We start from the raw sequence: 16,408 nt of genomic DNA on the forward strand, positions 1-16,408 counted from the left end.
AGATGGGGGGGTGGGAAAGTGTATATTTCTGGTTACCAGGTGCTCTATCTCCTGCTGGGAGCTCTGTGAAGCTGCTTTCCCATACTCCCTGTCTGCTGATCTCCAACAGGAGTCCAAGGTGGCAAATCTGTGCTATGTTAGCTGATAGGGGACCTCTGCTGGTATCTCTTGTTGTTCTCTATTCTCTGTCAGTTTCTTATTCCATTCAGTGCTTGGCTGAGTTCTTTATCTCTTCATTTGATGCTTAGGGTTCCAGGATTGACATCTCTGTTTTACTTAGTTTTTTGGGTCTTTGCTGTGGAGGGACTTCTGTCTATAGCACCATGTTCTAAGGTAACACTTTTTTGTCACCATGAGGAAGCAACAGCCAAACCACAAAGTGGGAAAATCTACAGAACAAATGTCTTGGATTCTTCACTACATGAATAGCATGGAGGAAAACAAACAAACAAGATGTGTTGGGGAGGAGGGAGGGAGAACTGTTATAAAATTTAAAAGACAAGAGCCATATTATTCAGAGTCAGTTTGTGAATGTTGCTTGAATCTTGGTTTGAATTAGAAAGAGTTGGACGTGCATTAGGTATTATATGATATGAAGTAATTATCACTAATTAAGGTAGGATGTATTTTGTAAGAGTTTTTCTGTAAGAGATACATATTGAAGTATTTACAGGTGAGATAACATGAACTCTGGTATTTGCGTTAAAATACTCCAGAAAAAAAAGTCTGTTGGAGTGAATAGTTGAAATAAGAAGAGCAAAATACTGGTCATTGTTGAAGCTGGGTGATGGGCACATGGGGATTATACTCTTGTCTCCACTTCTGTTTATGCTTCAAAATTTCCATAATAAAAGTTAAAAAACAAAACAAACCTTTCCCCTTTTATGTCTTACCTCCTTGCTATATCCTCGAGCTTAATGAATTCCTCTGCTCAGGTAACAAGATTTAGCGTTCATTCATTTATTCAACAAACATTGATTTAGACTGTTCAAGGCATTAAGAATATAAGAGTAGCTGGGAAAACCCCAGACAAAAATCCCTACCGTGGCGTTTATATTTAGGGGAATTAGAGGAAGCACAGACTTGCAAGGTAAAAATCAAAATTTAAAATATGTTAAGTGGTTAGATATGCTAAAGAGAAAAATAAACAGAAAAGGGTAACAGGGAGTATTAGGGATATACTAGTTTTCTATTTCTGCATAACAAATCACCACAATTTAGCAAGTTATAACAACGTGCACATTTATCAGGAGGCTGGGTGTGGCTTATCTGGGTTCCCTCCTCAGGGTCTTATAAGGCTGCAATCAAGTGCCAGCTGGGTTGCATTCTCATTTGGAGGCTCAACTGGAGAAGAATCCTCTTTCAAGCTCATTCAGGTTGTTGGTAGGATTTATTTCCTTGTGGCTGTTATGACTGAGGGCTCTGGCTCTTTGCTGGCTGGCTGTTGGCTAGAGGATGCCTTTAGTTTCTAGAGGTTGCTTGCCTCTCCATTGGCCTCTCATAACATGGCAGCTTACTTCTTCAAGCCAGCATGGAAAAATCTCTCACTCTAGTCAGCTAAGATAGAGCCTTATATAATGTAGCCTAATCAAGGGAGTTACAGCCCATCACCTTTGCCATATTTTGTTGGTTAGAGGCAAGTCACAGGTTCCATCTACACTGAAGGGGTGGGAGTTATACAGGGATGTGGTTCATCGGGGGCCACTTTAGGGTGGATATGTGAATGAGTAATTTCTTTTAGAAGGATCAGCACAAAGCTGTTTCCTATGAGGCAGAGGTTAAAGAGGTCCCAAATATCCAACTTTTCCAAATTGCTGTACCACTCCATCATCTCTAACATCAACTGCTCCTCCTTCCCTCAGTCACAAAGACTGTGAGGGCCATATTAAGTAATTCACTATACCACAGGCCATCCCCTGGCTCTTCAAGCCATTGGCCCTCTCATACTTGAAGGATTATCTTCCGCCTCACAATCATTTTACCAGTCCAAAACAGTCATTAACAATTAGTCCTTCAGTAGGGCAAAAGAGTCCTCAGGGTGAGGTTACTCAGGTACCAGCCATTCAGGTCTGCTACAGGTATCCAGCTGATCTGGTCAATTCTCCAAAAGTCTTGGCTTCACCCTTTCTGGTGTCTGATAAAACTTAACTGAGAGAAGATTATTCCTTTGCTCTGCACCTCACCAGGTATCAGCATAGCAAAACCTTTAAGGGACATTAGGTTCAACCACTGTACTCCAGTACGGCAGTGCCTTCCCCTTAATCCACTCTTTCACAGTTACTGCTTCTACAATTACAGTTTTTACAATCACAATTAATCCTGCTAACAATCAACACTCACAACTGAATCATATAATCCTTTCAGCATCTTCCAAGCACTCCATAAGAATGTGAAGTAAAAATTCTACCCATCTAGACCTCCAGTTTCACTCAGGACATAGCCTGTCAGCTTTTCTTGAGAGAGAGAGAGCATCACAGGATCCAGTGTGTCCTGTGGCTCTCTTGGGCACCTCAGGCACCTTTCCCCACAAGAGCCCACAGGCTCCCCCCTCTTGGTGAACCCTCCCTGTCCTTGTTCCAACTCGGTCTCCTTCTGGGCGCTCTCCTCTCTGGCAGCAGACTTTGACCAGGGGCCTCTGTCGCCCTATGGCTGTGTCCTCCAGCCAGCATGGCAAGGGCATGGGGCGGGGAGGGGAGAGCCCAGTATTTGATGAGTTAGCATGAAGGGAGGAAGTGGCCTCCAGGGCCATGCGTGTGTCAGCAGCAGATGAGCCAGAGGGCCTGGAAGCAAGGCCCCAACCCTTAGCCCCAGGCAGAGAGGGAGGGCCAGCAGGCTGGCTTAAGCTTCCCTTTCTGGGCAGCTGCTGCCCCATTGTTTATGGGCCTGAGTGCCAGGCAGACCTGGTGCTCCAGGAACTTCTGCACTAGAGGAGCCCTGCAGCACCTGGGCCGGGCTGGTTAGGTGTTTATCCTGTGTCTCCAGCTCACCCGGGCTACAGATACAGCCCAGGAACAATAGGCACCGCAGCCTCCAGCTCAGTGGCAGGCTGGTCAGGGCTGTGGACACCCAGCTGGCCCCGAAGCTCCATACAGGGGCTGCCAACCTGGCACCTGGCTGCCCTCAGGTCTGAGAACTGTGCTTTCTACAGGGCATCTTGGCCAGAGCTTTCCTCTTCTCCAAGTCTTGCCAGATTTCCTATGGGAAAGCATCCATGTTCTCTCAGATACAAGGGAGGCAAAATCTCTTGGAGGAGACTAAACTGCATTTCGGGCCCACACACAGCAGCCCGCTGCACACTCTGCATTGCTAGCCGAGGACCAGGAACTTGTTTCTGCCTTCAGTGAAGGGCTACTTCAGAACATAGCTCTCCTCCAGGAAGACAACAGACTGGATGTTGGGTGGCTTCTGCTGCACATAGCTATATGGAGCTGACAAAGCACAGAGATGGCACTTGAACATGCCCAGGGGACAGTGAGACACCATCATTAAGGAAACGGCTAACGTGGTTATGGAGGCTGGTAAGTCCCAAATCCATGAGTCAGTCTTCAGGCTGGAGGCTTCTCCTGACTCACATGGTTGCAGGGGCTGACAACCCAAATCGGCCGGTTAGACGACAGGCTGCTGGTTCACAAGGCTGTGTAAGCTGGCAAATCAGGTCAGAGGATAGGTGGCTGGCTCAAGTTCCAAGAACCAGAGGTCAGACGATGGTGAGCTGGATGCAGGATCCCAAGCAAAAGCAAGAGCTTTGCCAGAGCATTCATATATATATATTGGATGCAGAAAACACCCACGAGGAAACTCCACTTACTTGAGCTAGACGTTGCAAGAGTGTGACTTGAATAAGGGTGGTAAAGGTGGTGACTGGGGTAAGAGTGGAGACTTGAGTGACACCCTCTAGTGACTCAAGATACATCCCATCCTAATCCTGCCTCATTAACATAACAGAGAACTCACTTCCAAATGGGACCATAACCACAGGCATAGAGGCTTGGATTTACATCACATCACAAAATGGAGGACATCAGATCACAAAATGGAGGATAATTGCATCAGAGCACAAAATGGAGGATAACTACATCATTACTTAACTACCAAATTATATCATTACCTAACTGCCAAACCACTGAAAATCATGTCCAAGCCAAGTTGACACATAACTTTAACCATCGCAGTTTCCGTACACCTTATTTTTATTAGCAGCAACCTGTCCAATTCCCGCAGTGGGCCACAGGCACCTTGTTTGCATAGTCCCACCCAATCATTGTGTGGGAGTCATGAAGACCATGTCTAGGAGGGCCATATTAAGTAATTCACTGCACCACAGTATGCCAAAGGGAGGTTACAATTTTAGGGAGGGTAGCCAGGGAAGGCTCCACTTAGAAGATGTCATTTGAGTTGCTACTCACTTTCTCTCAGGTTTTGTATTCAAATTCTCTAAAAGAGAAGATCTGATTCACTCTACCATACATCTATCCATGCATCCCTACTTATCCCTTGCTCCCTTCATCCTTCTACCCATCTCTCTACTTATCTGTACATCTATTCATCCGTTTATTCACTCATTCAACAAGTATTTATGGAGCACTTAACTATGTTCCTGGCCACTGTTTTAGGGGATTAAAGTGATGAAAGCAGGTGAAGATAAAGCTTACATTCTAGTGCATGTAAATGAAAATAAACAAAACAAAAGAAATGCATGACAAGTGCTATCTCCATAAATAAAGGAGAGTAAGGAGGGCAGGGAATATGGAGAGAGAGAGAGGGAGGGAGATTGATTGCATAGCATGGCTAGGAAAGACGTCTCTGACAGTGACATTAAAGACTATGAAGGAAGTAAGGGAGTAAGCCGTACAGATGTCTAGAGGAAGAGCATTACCCCTAGGAAGGGCAAGAAAAAAATGTTTCAGGAAGAGCAAGGAAGCCAGTGTAGCTGGAGAGAAATGAGGGGGAGAGTGGAAGGAAATGAAGTGAGATAGGGGTGCCTGGGTGAGGGGCGGGGGTTGTCTTAGGGATGGATTCTGATTGTGAGCAGGGGCAGTGACATGATCTGACTTATTATACTTTATTATAGTCATGGGATTTAATTCAAGTTAGGAAACTATTTTCTTTTTAAAAGCCTAAAGAGTAATCCTAGCCATATATAATTTTTTGAGGTACAATTCACATACATGTACAGTGAAATTCACCCTTTTTAATGGTTAAGTCTGTAAGTATTGACAGACACATAGAGTCATGTGGATAGCACCATAGTCAACATACAGAACAGTTCCACCACCCAAAAATTCCCTCGTGGCTAACACCTCCTCACCACACAGCCTCTGGCAACCACTGTTCTCTTTTATTGTCTCTTTAGTTGTATCTATAAGGAGCCCTGGCAGTGCAATGGTTAAATGCTTGGCTGCTAACTGAAAGGTCAGCTGTTTGAACCCACCCACAACTCCATGGGAGAAAAGACCAGATGATCTGCTCCGATAAAGATTACAGCCTAGAAAACCCTATGGGGTAGTTTTACTCTGTCCTATAGTGTCACTGTGAGTTGTAACCAACTCAACGGCACACAACAACAGTTATATCTATAGAGTGTCATGTAAATGGAATTATACAGTACATAGCCTTTGGCATAATGCATTTGAGATTCATCTGTGTAGTTGTGTGTGTCAGTAGTGTATTTCCTTTTGTTGTTGAGTAGTATTCCATTGTTTCTTTATCCATTGCCCAGTTGAAGGACATTTGAGTTGTGTTATGGATTGAATTTTTTCCCCCCAAAAAAATATGTGTTTCACCACTCGTCTGTTAGTTTGTTATACTGTTGCTGTGGTCTGGAAACTATTTCACTGGTATTTCAAATACCAACAGGGACACTCATAGTGGACAAATTTCAGTGGAGCTTCCAGACCAAGAAAGACTAGGAAGAAAGGCCTGTCAATCTACTTACAAAAATTAGCCAGTGAAAACTCTATGGCTCGCAACAGAATATTGTCCGATACAGTGCTGGAAGATAAGCCCCCTAGGTTGGAAGGCACTCAAAATACACAATGGCACAGGCACAGCAGTAATTGTGAAGATGGCACAGGACCAGGCAATGCTTTGTTCTGTTGTACATGGGGTCGCCATGAGTCGGAGTTGATTTGATGGCCACCAACAATTACAACAAAATATGTGTTGAAATCCTAAGGCCTATACCTGTAAATGGAGCCCCTGGGTTGTGCAAACAGTTAACATGCTATGCTGCTATCTGAAAGGTTGGAAGCTTGAAGCCACCCAGGAGCACCTTAGAAGAAAGGCCTGGTGATCTACTTCTGAAAAATCAGGCATTGAAAACACTGTGGTGTACAGTTCTACTTAGCGTGCATCAGAATTGACTGGAAAGCAATAGGTTTTAACTACTACCTGTAAATTCCTGCTGGTAAATAGAGTTTCTTATGTTAATGAGGCATACCAATATAGGGTGGGTCCTAAACCTAATCACTTCTGAGTTATAAAAAGACCAGAGTAGACAGAGAGACACACACAAGGGGATGACAGAAACTATCTGATGACAGAGGCAGATGAATCTACAAGCCCAGGAACTCCAAGGATTGCCAGCTAACACTCTGATCGTTAAAGGAAACCCAAATCACATCAAGTCGTTCTACCAATTAAAACCCGTCAGTGGCCTCCTGCTGCATTTGAATGGAGACTGAAGTCCTGGCCAAAGCCTTTTAGACCCTGCTTGATCTGGACCCAGCTGCCTCTCCAACCTCATGCGGCCAAGTTCTCTGTGGTCCTCTGTGTCCCTGGCAACCAGCTTCTGGCATGTCCTCAGATTTGTCAGCCCAGTCCACACACTGTTTCTTCTAGGGTGACTGAGGACTGAGGGGGATCTGAGTTAGTCCTTGGCAAATTGGGACGAATTGGCCATCCTAGGTCTGTCAGACCTGGACTCTTCCCCATAAAACTCCCACTGTGATGGCTCCCGTCTCACATCCGCACATCTTCAGCTTTCAACCCAACAGTCATTTCCTGAGGAGAAGCTGTTTTAATCATGTTACCTTCCTTGGATGAGGCATGGTAAGGGCAGGCGCAGATCCAGGGAGAAAGACTGTGAACGTTTTAAAGGTTTTAGTATACTCACAACTGCCTGGAGAGAACACAGCCCGCCATGATGCAGGGCCACTCAGGGGTTGCCCAAGCTGAAATTGTAGGAGACGGCTTACGTGTGGCAAGCACGATGGGGTTAGGCAAATTTCATGAGCTTCTTGGAGACTGGGCACTTTGAATAATTCTGCAGCCTCCAGGGCACAGGGGCTGTCCTTAGTTGTTGGATACCCTTTCCCTGGGGATTAAGGAAGATGGGAAGTGGCCCAGGGGCATAAGAGCCCGATAAACTGAGTGGTTGGAGAGTGGATTTAATTAGCGGTTCAAGAAAGGAACTGACTGGCCTCCAGCCAGGACCTCAAAACTGGGTCAAGACAGCATTTGTGAGATACTATATTACAGCAGCTTTCCTTGACTATCACCTCTCCATGCAGATCTGGCCCCCTGCTGTACCCTATCTGACTGCACCCTGCAATCTTGTTGTGTAGTAGAAAGGTTCCCAGACAGGGATTCAGAAGCTGAGTGCTGTCTGCGCTGCTTAGTAGCTGTGCGACCTTGGGCAACTAACCCTTAAAGACATACAGCTTCTTCATCTCTGGAAGGATGATTGTTTCCATTCCCATCTTACATAGTTGTGAGGATCTAATGGAAATATTTATGCTATCCCTTTGAATATGATCAATTACGTATATACCCAGAGTAATAATTCTGCCATTCTAATTCTTGGCAAGGCCCACCATCATGTCCTTGGCTCCTGGTCCTGGAATGAGGCCAGCTGTCTCAGTGTTACTGGCTCTATGTGTACATAAGTGCCCTGTGTCAGGTGAGTAGATACTCCAGACTGTCCCAGGCAGAGCTTGCTCTGCTTCAGAAACCGCTACAGGTAAACAAGGAAGCTCATATTTATCATCTGCCCTCACGATAGTGTATTGGAAGGAGTATTCATTTATCCAACAACTATTTATTGAGTACTTACTAAATACCAGAACTTACATTAAGACAGACTTGGATTTGAATTCTGGATCTGCCACTGAGTAGTTGCAGAATGATCTTCAGTCATTCATGTTTCTCTTGTTCATGCCCTATAGAATCTCCCAGGGAATCTCCTTCATTCTTGTCACATGACTATAGGGTCACTATGAGTCATAATTGACTCAACAGCAACGGGTTTTGGTTAGCATTACCTCTACATTCTGTAAATTCAGGCAACTTTTTTATTAACTGAAAAGATGGAAGGCGTTTGATATGGACTTTCATAACTAGCCTCTTAATCTCAATGTTTCTCCAAATCTCTACCTTCCAGGTAAATGTCTTTTATCATCTTGGAAAAAGTGTCCTCCTCCCAAGTCCGTCCCCACCCCCTCAAGTATACTCTGTATTCTTTCCCTACCTCCATTTCCTCCAGAGCTTCTTACACCCCTACCTCCCTGCCCCCACTGTCAGTTCCCCTTCTTTCCACTAGTCCTTCCCTTTTGCCTGAAAGCAGGCAAAAGTCATTTCCAGAGTAAGAACCAACCAACCAACTAACCAGCCAGCCAGCCAGTCAACGAACAACCAACCAACCAACCAACCATTGATCACCAACCTTCTATTCTGTTCCTCCTGTGAGCTGTCCGTCCTCATAGCCTGTTTCCTCAACTCCTCATACATCGGGTAACCTATACTTACCATTTTAATAAAAGATTTCTTGAACCTTCAATAATCAAAATAAATGATCCATTCTTAGTCCTGATCCTAAGTGACATTGTAGGCATTGACAACTCCATATTTGTTGAAATCCTTTCCTCCCTTGAATTTCATGGCCCTGCAGTGTCCTAACTCTAACCACTCTTTCCCTGGCCCATCTTTCTGAACCTACTTCCCCAGTATAAGTCTTATCCCTCTTCTCCTTGCTGCCTCTCTATGCTGAAGACCACATTAACTTTACCTGTACAGTAGTGGTTCTCAACCTTGGCTGCTCAACCCTTAAAGCTCTGTCTTAGTTTCCCAGGATCAAAGTAATAAAATACCACAAAGTGGGTGGTTTTAAAGAACAGAAATTTATTTTCTCACAGTTTTGGGGGCTAGTAGTCTGAATTCATGCTGTAGGCGGGGCTATGTTCTCTTTTTGTTGGCTCTAGCGGAAGATATTTTCTTGTCTCCTTCAGGTTCTGTAGCCCTGGGTGTTTCTTGCCTTGCTTGTAGACAGATTCTCATGTGCTGTTTTCCCCCTGTGTCTAGTCTTCTCTTCTGTAAAATGCCACTCATAATGGATTAGAATAAGGATTCATCCTACTCTAGTATGACTTCATTAACTTAACTGATAACATCTGCAAAGATAACCCTACTTCCCCAAACAAGGTCACTTTCACCAATGCAGGAATTCCAAAGTTCATTGCCATTGAGTCAATTTTGACTCATAGTGACCCTATAGGACAATGTAGAACTGCCCCATAGGGTTTCCAATGAGTGGCTGGTGGATTTGAACTGCCAACCTTTTGGTTAGCAGCTAAGCTCTTAACCACTGTGCAACTGGGGCTCCACGCAGGGGCTAGGACTTCAAAATATCTTTTTTGGGGGATACCATTCAATCCATAACAGGCTCCTTAAAGAGCTTTAAAAAAAATCCTGATGCCCAGGCCACACCCCCAATATTCCATCTAGGTGATCTGAGAGCCCCTCACATTTAACATGAAAAAAAAAAATTAGTGATATCCCTTGTAGATCTAGTCCTCCTACCATTTACTCCTTTTCACTCAGGGTTGAAACCTGTGATTGTCCCTTACTCCCTGTTTCCATTAAGTCTGAGATCTGCTTGTTCTCCATCGTTCCCTTCCATTCCAGGTGCTCGGGTCCCCGATCTCTCACCTCCACTGATACAACTACCTGACAGGGCTTTCCCCACCTCCACTCCATTCTGGACAAGACTGAGAGGACGACCTTCCAGAGCCAACTGCTAATTTTGTGTTTTCTCTGCTCAGAAACATTTAATGACTCTCCACTACTCTCTAATGGCATTTTTAATCTGCTTTAACCCACCTGTTCCTTTAATTTCCCTTTTCTCTCTCTCTCATGCACCGTTGGTCAAAATAAATAACTCATGTTCCCCTAACATAGCTCCAAATTTCCTAACTCTGACTTTGCTCACACTGTTGTTTTTCGCTCCCTTACATTTGCCTCTCGAAATCCTACTCATCCTTCAAACCTGAGTGGAAATGCCACTTATCCAGGACAACTTCTAATTGCCTCCAACAATTTCTCCATCCTATAGAATCCTGTATCCCTACTGTGGCACTTACCACATTGAGTCTTATATTAATTGCCTTGGTCTCCTAACTAGATTATAGGTGTCTTGAGAACAGGAGCTATGTTCTATTCACTTGTAATGTTTTATATATAGTAGACACTCAATAACTATTTTAAAAATTCTATTAAACTAAATTAAAAAGTGCTTTTTTTTTTTTAGCTCACATAGCCTTACAAAAAATTTATAAAACTCTAGACCCAATTTCATTGTTTAATTTGACATCTGAATTTTTCCATCATAAATTTAAATATTGCAAAGGATGTATTTTCTCTTATGTGTGTGCTTTAAGTATATTCCATTAAAACCTTGCACTGTAGGTTGAATGTATTTAAGTTATGGAAAGAAAATACCTGTCATATAACGTAATTGCCTAATTGTGGTCAAGCCAGACAATCAGCCAAATCATACTTTCAATCAGACAAGGTCTGACTTGACTTCAAAATTCAAATAAATGTGGATTCTAACTCTGCCAGGGCTCCTGGATGAAGGAGGGGCTCCTGGATGAAGGAAGGGGCTGCCTACTTCAATATTTCTTCCTGGTGCTCTCTGCTTTGCTCATGATTCTCCGTCAGGTGGGCTACATTCTGCAACTGTCTCTTTGTTTAAGGCCTGAGAGGGTTTTTCACACCTCAAGGTAATGTAACCAACTGGTCTAGAGTCCTGACCCCATGCGTGTAGGTCAGTGTAGAACTGTGCTCCATAAGGTTTTCCTTAGCTGATTTTTTGGAAATAGATTGCCGGGCCTTTCTTCTGAAGCACCTCTGGGTGGAATCCAACTGCCAGCCTTTTGGTTAGCAGCCAGGTGTTAACCCTTTGCACCACCCAGGGACTCCCAACACTCCAGTGTAAAATTCAGAATAGGTGATAAACCAAAAAAAACCTCAAACTTGTTGCTGTTGAGTCGATTCTGACTCATAGAGACCCTATAGGGCAGAGTAGAACTGCCTCATAGGGTTTCCAAGGAGCATCTGGTGGATTTGAACTGCTGACGTTTTGCTTAGCAGCCTAGTTCTTAGCCACTGCACCACCATCCAGATAGGTGATAGGTCTTTTTCTTTTCTTTTCTTTTTTTTTTTTAATGTAAAGGGCAGATAGAAACAGAGAACTGGCAGACCTCAGACTTAAAATGCATAAAAATGGAAGTTGAATTTCTAGAAATGGATCCCCTTTAAACTGTCCCTACCTGTGCACCCCCTGTGTGTGCTCCCAGGGATGCGTGTTTCTCAGTGTGAAGCCAGCTGACCTGGGACAAAATCATGGAGGAAGCTTTACTTCCTTTGACACGGACACACGTTGTTAGGGTTTTAGAACATAGGAGATAAATTTACCTTCTATTTAAGAAAGAAGGTCAAAGGCCATTTTGTTTTAGTAACTATGAGCAGAGCTTCACAGATTCCCAGGCTCCTCCAGGTGAAATCCCTCTCCAAGAGGCAGTTTCATCAGAAGAAAAGATCCCAGCAAACTCTTGGAGCCCTCAAACATGGATAAGGCTCTCATTTGTGGTTGTCGGTTACCCTCCCCCAAGGTGGTGAGACAGACTTAAGCTTTTATGAAATCCCTGATCACTAAGTTGCCTGGCTGATATGGTACCAAATGCCCAGCAAGGGTTTGGTTTAATTCTAGAGTGTTGCTCCATTGTTTATACACAAATGTTTACAACCACAGCTATTATTACCACTGATAATCATAATCTCCACACATTTAACTGGTGCCCTAAACGAACTAGAATATGACGCAGAACTTATCATTAGACATAGTACCCTATTTTAAGACTTGGAAAGCACTTTTATGATTTTGCAAACATCCTGTCTGGCACTATGGTTGGTTGGGGAAAAAAAAACGCACAAAATCTCTGTTAAATCCAAATTCCTTTAGCAATTGGGTCATTTGATTTTGCTGTGAGTTCGGTCTGAAAAACAGTATCAAGAGTGCAGGGCCAGATGCAGCTTTGGGGAGCCCTAAGCCTACACAGTTTTAGGGAAACTCACTAAGAAAGAGAATATAAAATTTCAAGTTAGCTTCAGGGCTCATGCCAGCTTCAGTTTCTTTAGCTTTGCAATCAAATCCACCTCTACCGTGGAAATAGTCAAGAATCAGGTTTCTGGCTGAGTGCCTCATGCTTAGAATAAACATTTGAAGCGATTCCAGGCATGTATGTGCCTCAAAAGCCACATGTATTAGGATCTCCGGGGTCTCTACCATCCACTGCTTGTAAGGTAAATCAGACCCTGCTGAAAGCAAAGGGTTCTCTGCTGAATGCCAGGCTGTTGTTTCAAGACAGAGGCTGCAACTTGGTGGGCTGTGGGTCAGATTTGGCCTGCAGATGGCTTGATGTGGTAGGTTCCCTCCCCACCTTCAGTGTTTCTTAAAGTAATTACTTATCAATGTTCAAAAAAAAGTTGCCATTAGGTTGATTCTGACTCATAGCAACCCTATAGGACAGAGTAGAACTGCCCCATAGGGTTTCCAAGGAGCAGCTGGTGGATTTGAACTGCCGACCTTTTGGTTAGCAGCTGAACAGTTAACCACTTTGTGCCAGCAGGGCTCCATCAAAAAACCATAAAAATTCAAATAAAGAGCTTTTCCTAACCCTGTTTGTGCGAGAGACTGGAATTCCTGTCCACACTGGATTTGACAAAGTGGCAATTTCAGAGGAGGGCCGTGCTTATCCATTGGCCCCAGTCCCCACTTGGCCCCCTTCATGTTTTCATATTTTCCTGACCTTAGAGACATACAAATTCATAATAAGTCGCTTGTCCAGGCCGGGTGCCTCCCTTGCCTCACCCCGGTCCTACACCTGCCACTGGACTAATCCCTCTGGTCTCTGATTTTTTATCGTGTTAGTGTCCTAACAATTTTCTTGTTTAAAATGGCAATTAGTTGTGTATTATTGATATTTATACCCCATGTTGTTAACTACATTGTTTTGTTAGTCTTTTGCTTTTTCAACTTGCACTGGGCCATTCCCAGATTTTTCAAAAAAGAACGTATGTTACATGTTACAAATATCTTAATGTTTGCATTTGATTTCACACTTCATGCCACCTTCTTCCTTTTTCTAAAAGTGATAGATGCTGTACTTAATTTTTTAAAAAAATTTCATTGCAATAAAAGATTGGCAGTTTGGGAACTTCAGTGCTTAGCTGCTAACTAAAAAGCTGGCCATTCAAGTCCACCCAGACGCACTTTAGAAGAAAGGCCTAGTGATCTACTTTAAAAAATCAGCCATTCAAAACCCCATGGAGCACAGTTCTACTCTGACACACGTGGGGTTGCCATGACTTAGGATCAACTGGATGACAACTGGTTTAGTGACATTACTGGAGGAGCTATGACAGGACTAGGGTTGAGAACTGATTCTTTGGATTATAAACTCCTGGGTGTTCATGACAGGGTTATCAGTACCTTATTACCATGTAGAACTCTCCCTAGCGCCAGTTACCACATCCCAAAAGGCGTATTCAGCCGTTCATTTTGGACCTATACACTGCTGCTCACTCAAGGTTGGCTTCTGCAGAAACTCCTTGGAATCTTGCATGAAAGAAAAAAATCAGGATTAAAAGGAAAAGAGGTGATGGAATTTACTCTTGATTGATACAGTAAGTCCTTTTTGAAATAAAAGGCAGTATCAATCAATGTAGCAAGATACAGACACGTGCTGCTTATTCATAAGTGATGTAGTAAGCTGACACCCAAATACTAACTAGACTGTCTATGAGAAAACTCAATTTACTTTGGCTGGAAAAGTCAACAATTTTTCATGTGCAATGCCTCTGCATTTAGACTCAAGTTTCAAAGAAGCCCTGTTTAGGGTTAGACTTATACTTTTAAAATCTGTGATAACTGCCGTTTTAAAAAATTAAATTAATCCCCAGTAATAATCTACTTCAAATTAACACACAGCCTATATAGTTGGAAAAAGAAAAGATTTTTGGATATATATTTTATTTGACAGTGTTTTAGAATATCATACAGTAAACAAGATTTCTGTAAAAGTTAATTTATCCATAGTGGTACGTTTCATAAAAATAGTTGCTCACTTACAGTCTTTCTGTGACTATTAATACATGGAATTATATTTATAGAGATACAGCTGTACAGGGTAAATTCACAGCTAACACTACACAGAAGTATTATTTGGAATGGGATTTAGATGATGTGCTATCTTCACAGGTTATGGATTACAACCGCATAAAGCAATTACTGCACAAGTAGTAGCTGTGAACTGTGCAAATTAGAGTTTATGCAAGCGTAATCTCAATTTTTTTTTTCCTTTTGTAACACATGGAAAATAAAGGTCAGAGGATACAGTACCAGGACGTGCAGCTACACTACAGAAGCATTGTCCAAACCAGATTCAATAAATTAATGGCAAACTATACTGGATTTCTAGTCCAGGGGAGAAAGACTAATTGAGATTAAATCAAAAGCATTGTAAACTGCTACATGTGTTTGTGCTTTTGTTTATGATGAATGGTTTCATTTTTGGAAATTGGTTTTACAAGCTGCAAGACTCTTCACTTGAGGCTTTCAACCATATTTTCATCTTGTTAAACAACTAAACTACTCCTATGCCTGATGGAAATTGAATGGCACTAGCTCAGGATACTGCGAGTACAGAGAGAGGGAAAGAGTCAGGCGAGGGAGGCTATTACGTGTGACCTTGCTTGATGGACCTGATCTCCCAGTTTTACTTACTTGACTGCCAGTGTGGGAGGTGAGGCTTATTTGCAATTCAAACTCCTGTAAGGGGCAGAATATGTAAGGATGTTATTGAAATATTGAAATGAAGCCTTATTCATCCAGGGCAGATTAAAGAGAAATTGCCTTCAGAAACATTTTGCCTTTTAATATGTGTGGTTACAAATAAGCAGCAAGGGATAATTAATTGAAGGTAACATTTTAAAAAGAAATACTAAAATAGCAAAGAAAGGTAGGCTTTAGAATTTTATTTAGGGACCAACCATTGATCCATGAAGATAAAAAGAAATATTGGGAGGTTGCTAATGAAATTAAAAAAAAAAAAAAGGCAAAGAGTACAAGACAAAAGCAAGCCAAATGGGAACAGAAGGAGAAAGAATAAGGAAAGAAAGATAAGCAGAAAGGAATGCTAAAAAGACTCATGTTCTTTAATGAAAATAAATTGGTTAAAATTTTTTTAATATTAGGGAGTCATTATAATCTAATATAGGAGATATATTTTGCCTCTGCTCTGTCAAAGTGAATATGAAGAAATGGAAAGAGTTTAAAAAAGACAATAAAATAAGTGAAACATAACATTGCTAACAAAGAAGCAATTTACCTCTTTTAGTCTGGGACAATAGGAAAGCCTTTTCATAAAGGAACTGCAGCGTTGCCAATCTTGATTAAACAACTGTGGTCCTTCTATCATAAAATTCATATTTTAGATGAAAACCAATTAAGATCTATGAACTAAATTTCAAAATTCTGACTTATGACAAACTGTTCCCTAGGATATGTTTAAAACCTTTTTTTTCCTATCACTGAAAATGTACAGAAATATGATTTGATCACAGAAATGGCAGTAAAAATGGCATCACACCAATGAATTCACTAAATTTCTAACTCCTCCTGCAGTATGCAGGAACGGTACTAATACCAGTGATGGATGCCAAGGGTGAGCCATGGAAACATGTCATGGGTGAACAGTTCTGAATGTTTCAAAGAAACCCTTTAACCCCTGTCTAGATACGTCAAGGACAATTTATTTACAATGCTTTAGATCAATTAAAAGATATAATCTTGTCTCAGTTTCAGCTTGCTCCGTGCAGTTTGATTTTTAAGGCGATATTCCAGTTTGTGATTGCTCTTAACTTGTTCAGTTTCTTGATATAGTTTGGATGACATCCAAATCCTTCATGCAGTGGGGGGATTTTTTTTTTTCTTTTTCTCCTTTTTTACTAAAGCTACACTGCACTATCTCTTTATGATGTTCTTCACGTATTTTGGTTCTTCCATAGCTGCCAAAGCCCCCAAAATGGAACTGGGGGCTTTAGATCAGTTTAGCTCTGCGCGTGGACGCTG

At 42.3% G+C, this 16,408-nt stretch overlaps 1 protein-coding gene and 1 pseudogene across 1 annotated transcript in view; both read right to left on the reverse strand.

Moving 5' to 3' along the window:
• Window positions 1-3,120: 3,120 nt before the first annotated feature.
• Window positions 3,121-3,483, reverse strand: LOC101342145 (cysteine-rich DPF motif domain-containing protein 1 pseudogene; annotated as a pseudogene).
• Window positions 3,484-6,960: 3,477 nt separating this feature from the next.
• MAGI2 (membrane associated guanylate kinase, WW and PDZ domain containing 2) overlaps window positions 6,961-16,408 on the reverse strand; it is a 650,884-nt gene continuing 641,436 nt past the window's right edge. The window contains exon 22 of the mRNA XM_004390069.1: window positions 6,961-7,081. Within this exon, the coding sequence (XP_004390126.1) occupies window positions 6,961-7,081 (121 nt within the window). The remainder of the gene's footprint in view (window positions 7,082-16,408) is intronic.

Source organism: Trichechus manatus, unplaced genomic scaffold (genome assembly GCF_000243295.1).
Source record: "Trichechus manatus latirostris isolate Lorelei unplaced genomic scaffold, TriManLat1.0 scaffold00280, whole genome shotgun sequence".
In the NCBI taxonomy this organism is placed as follows: Eukaryota; Metazoa; Chordata; class Mammalia; order Sirenia; family Trichechidae; genus Trichechus; species Trichechus manatus.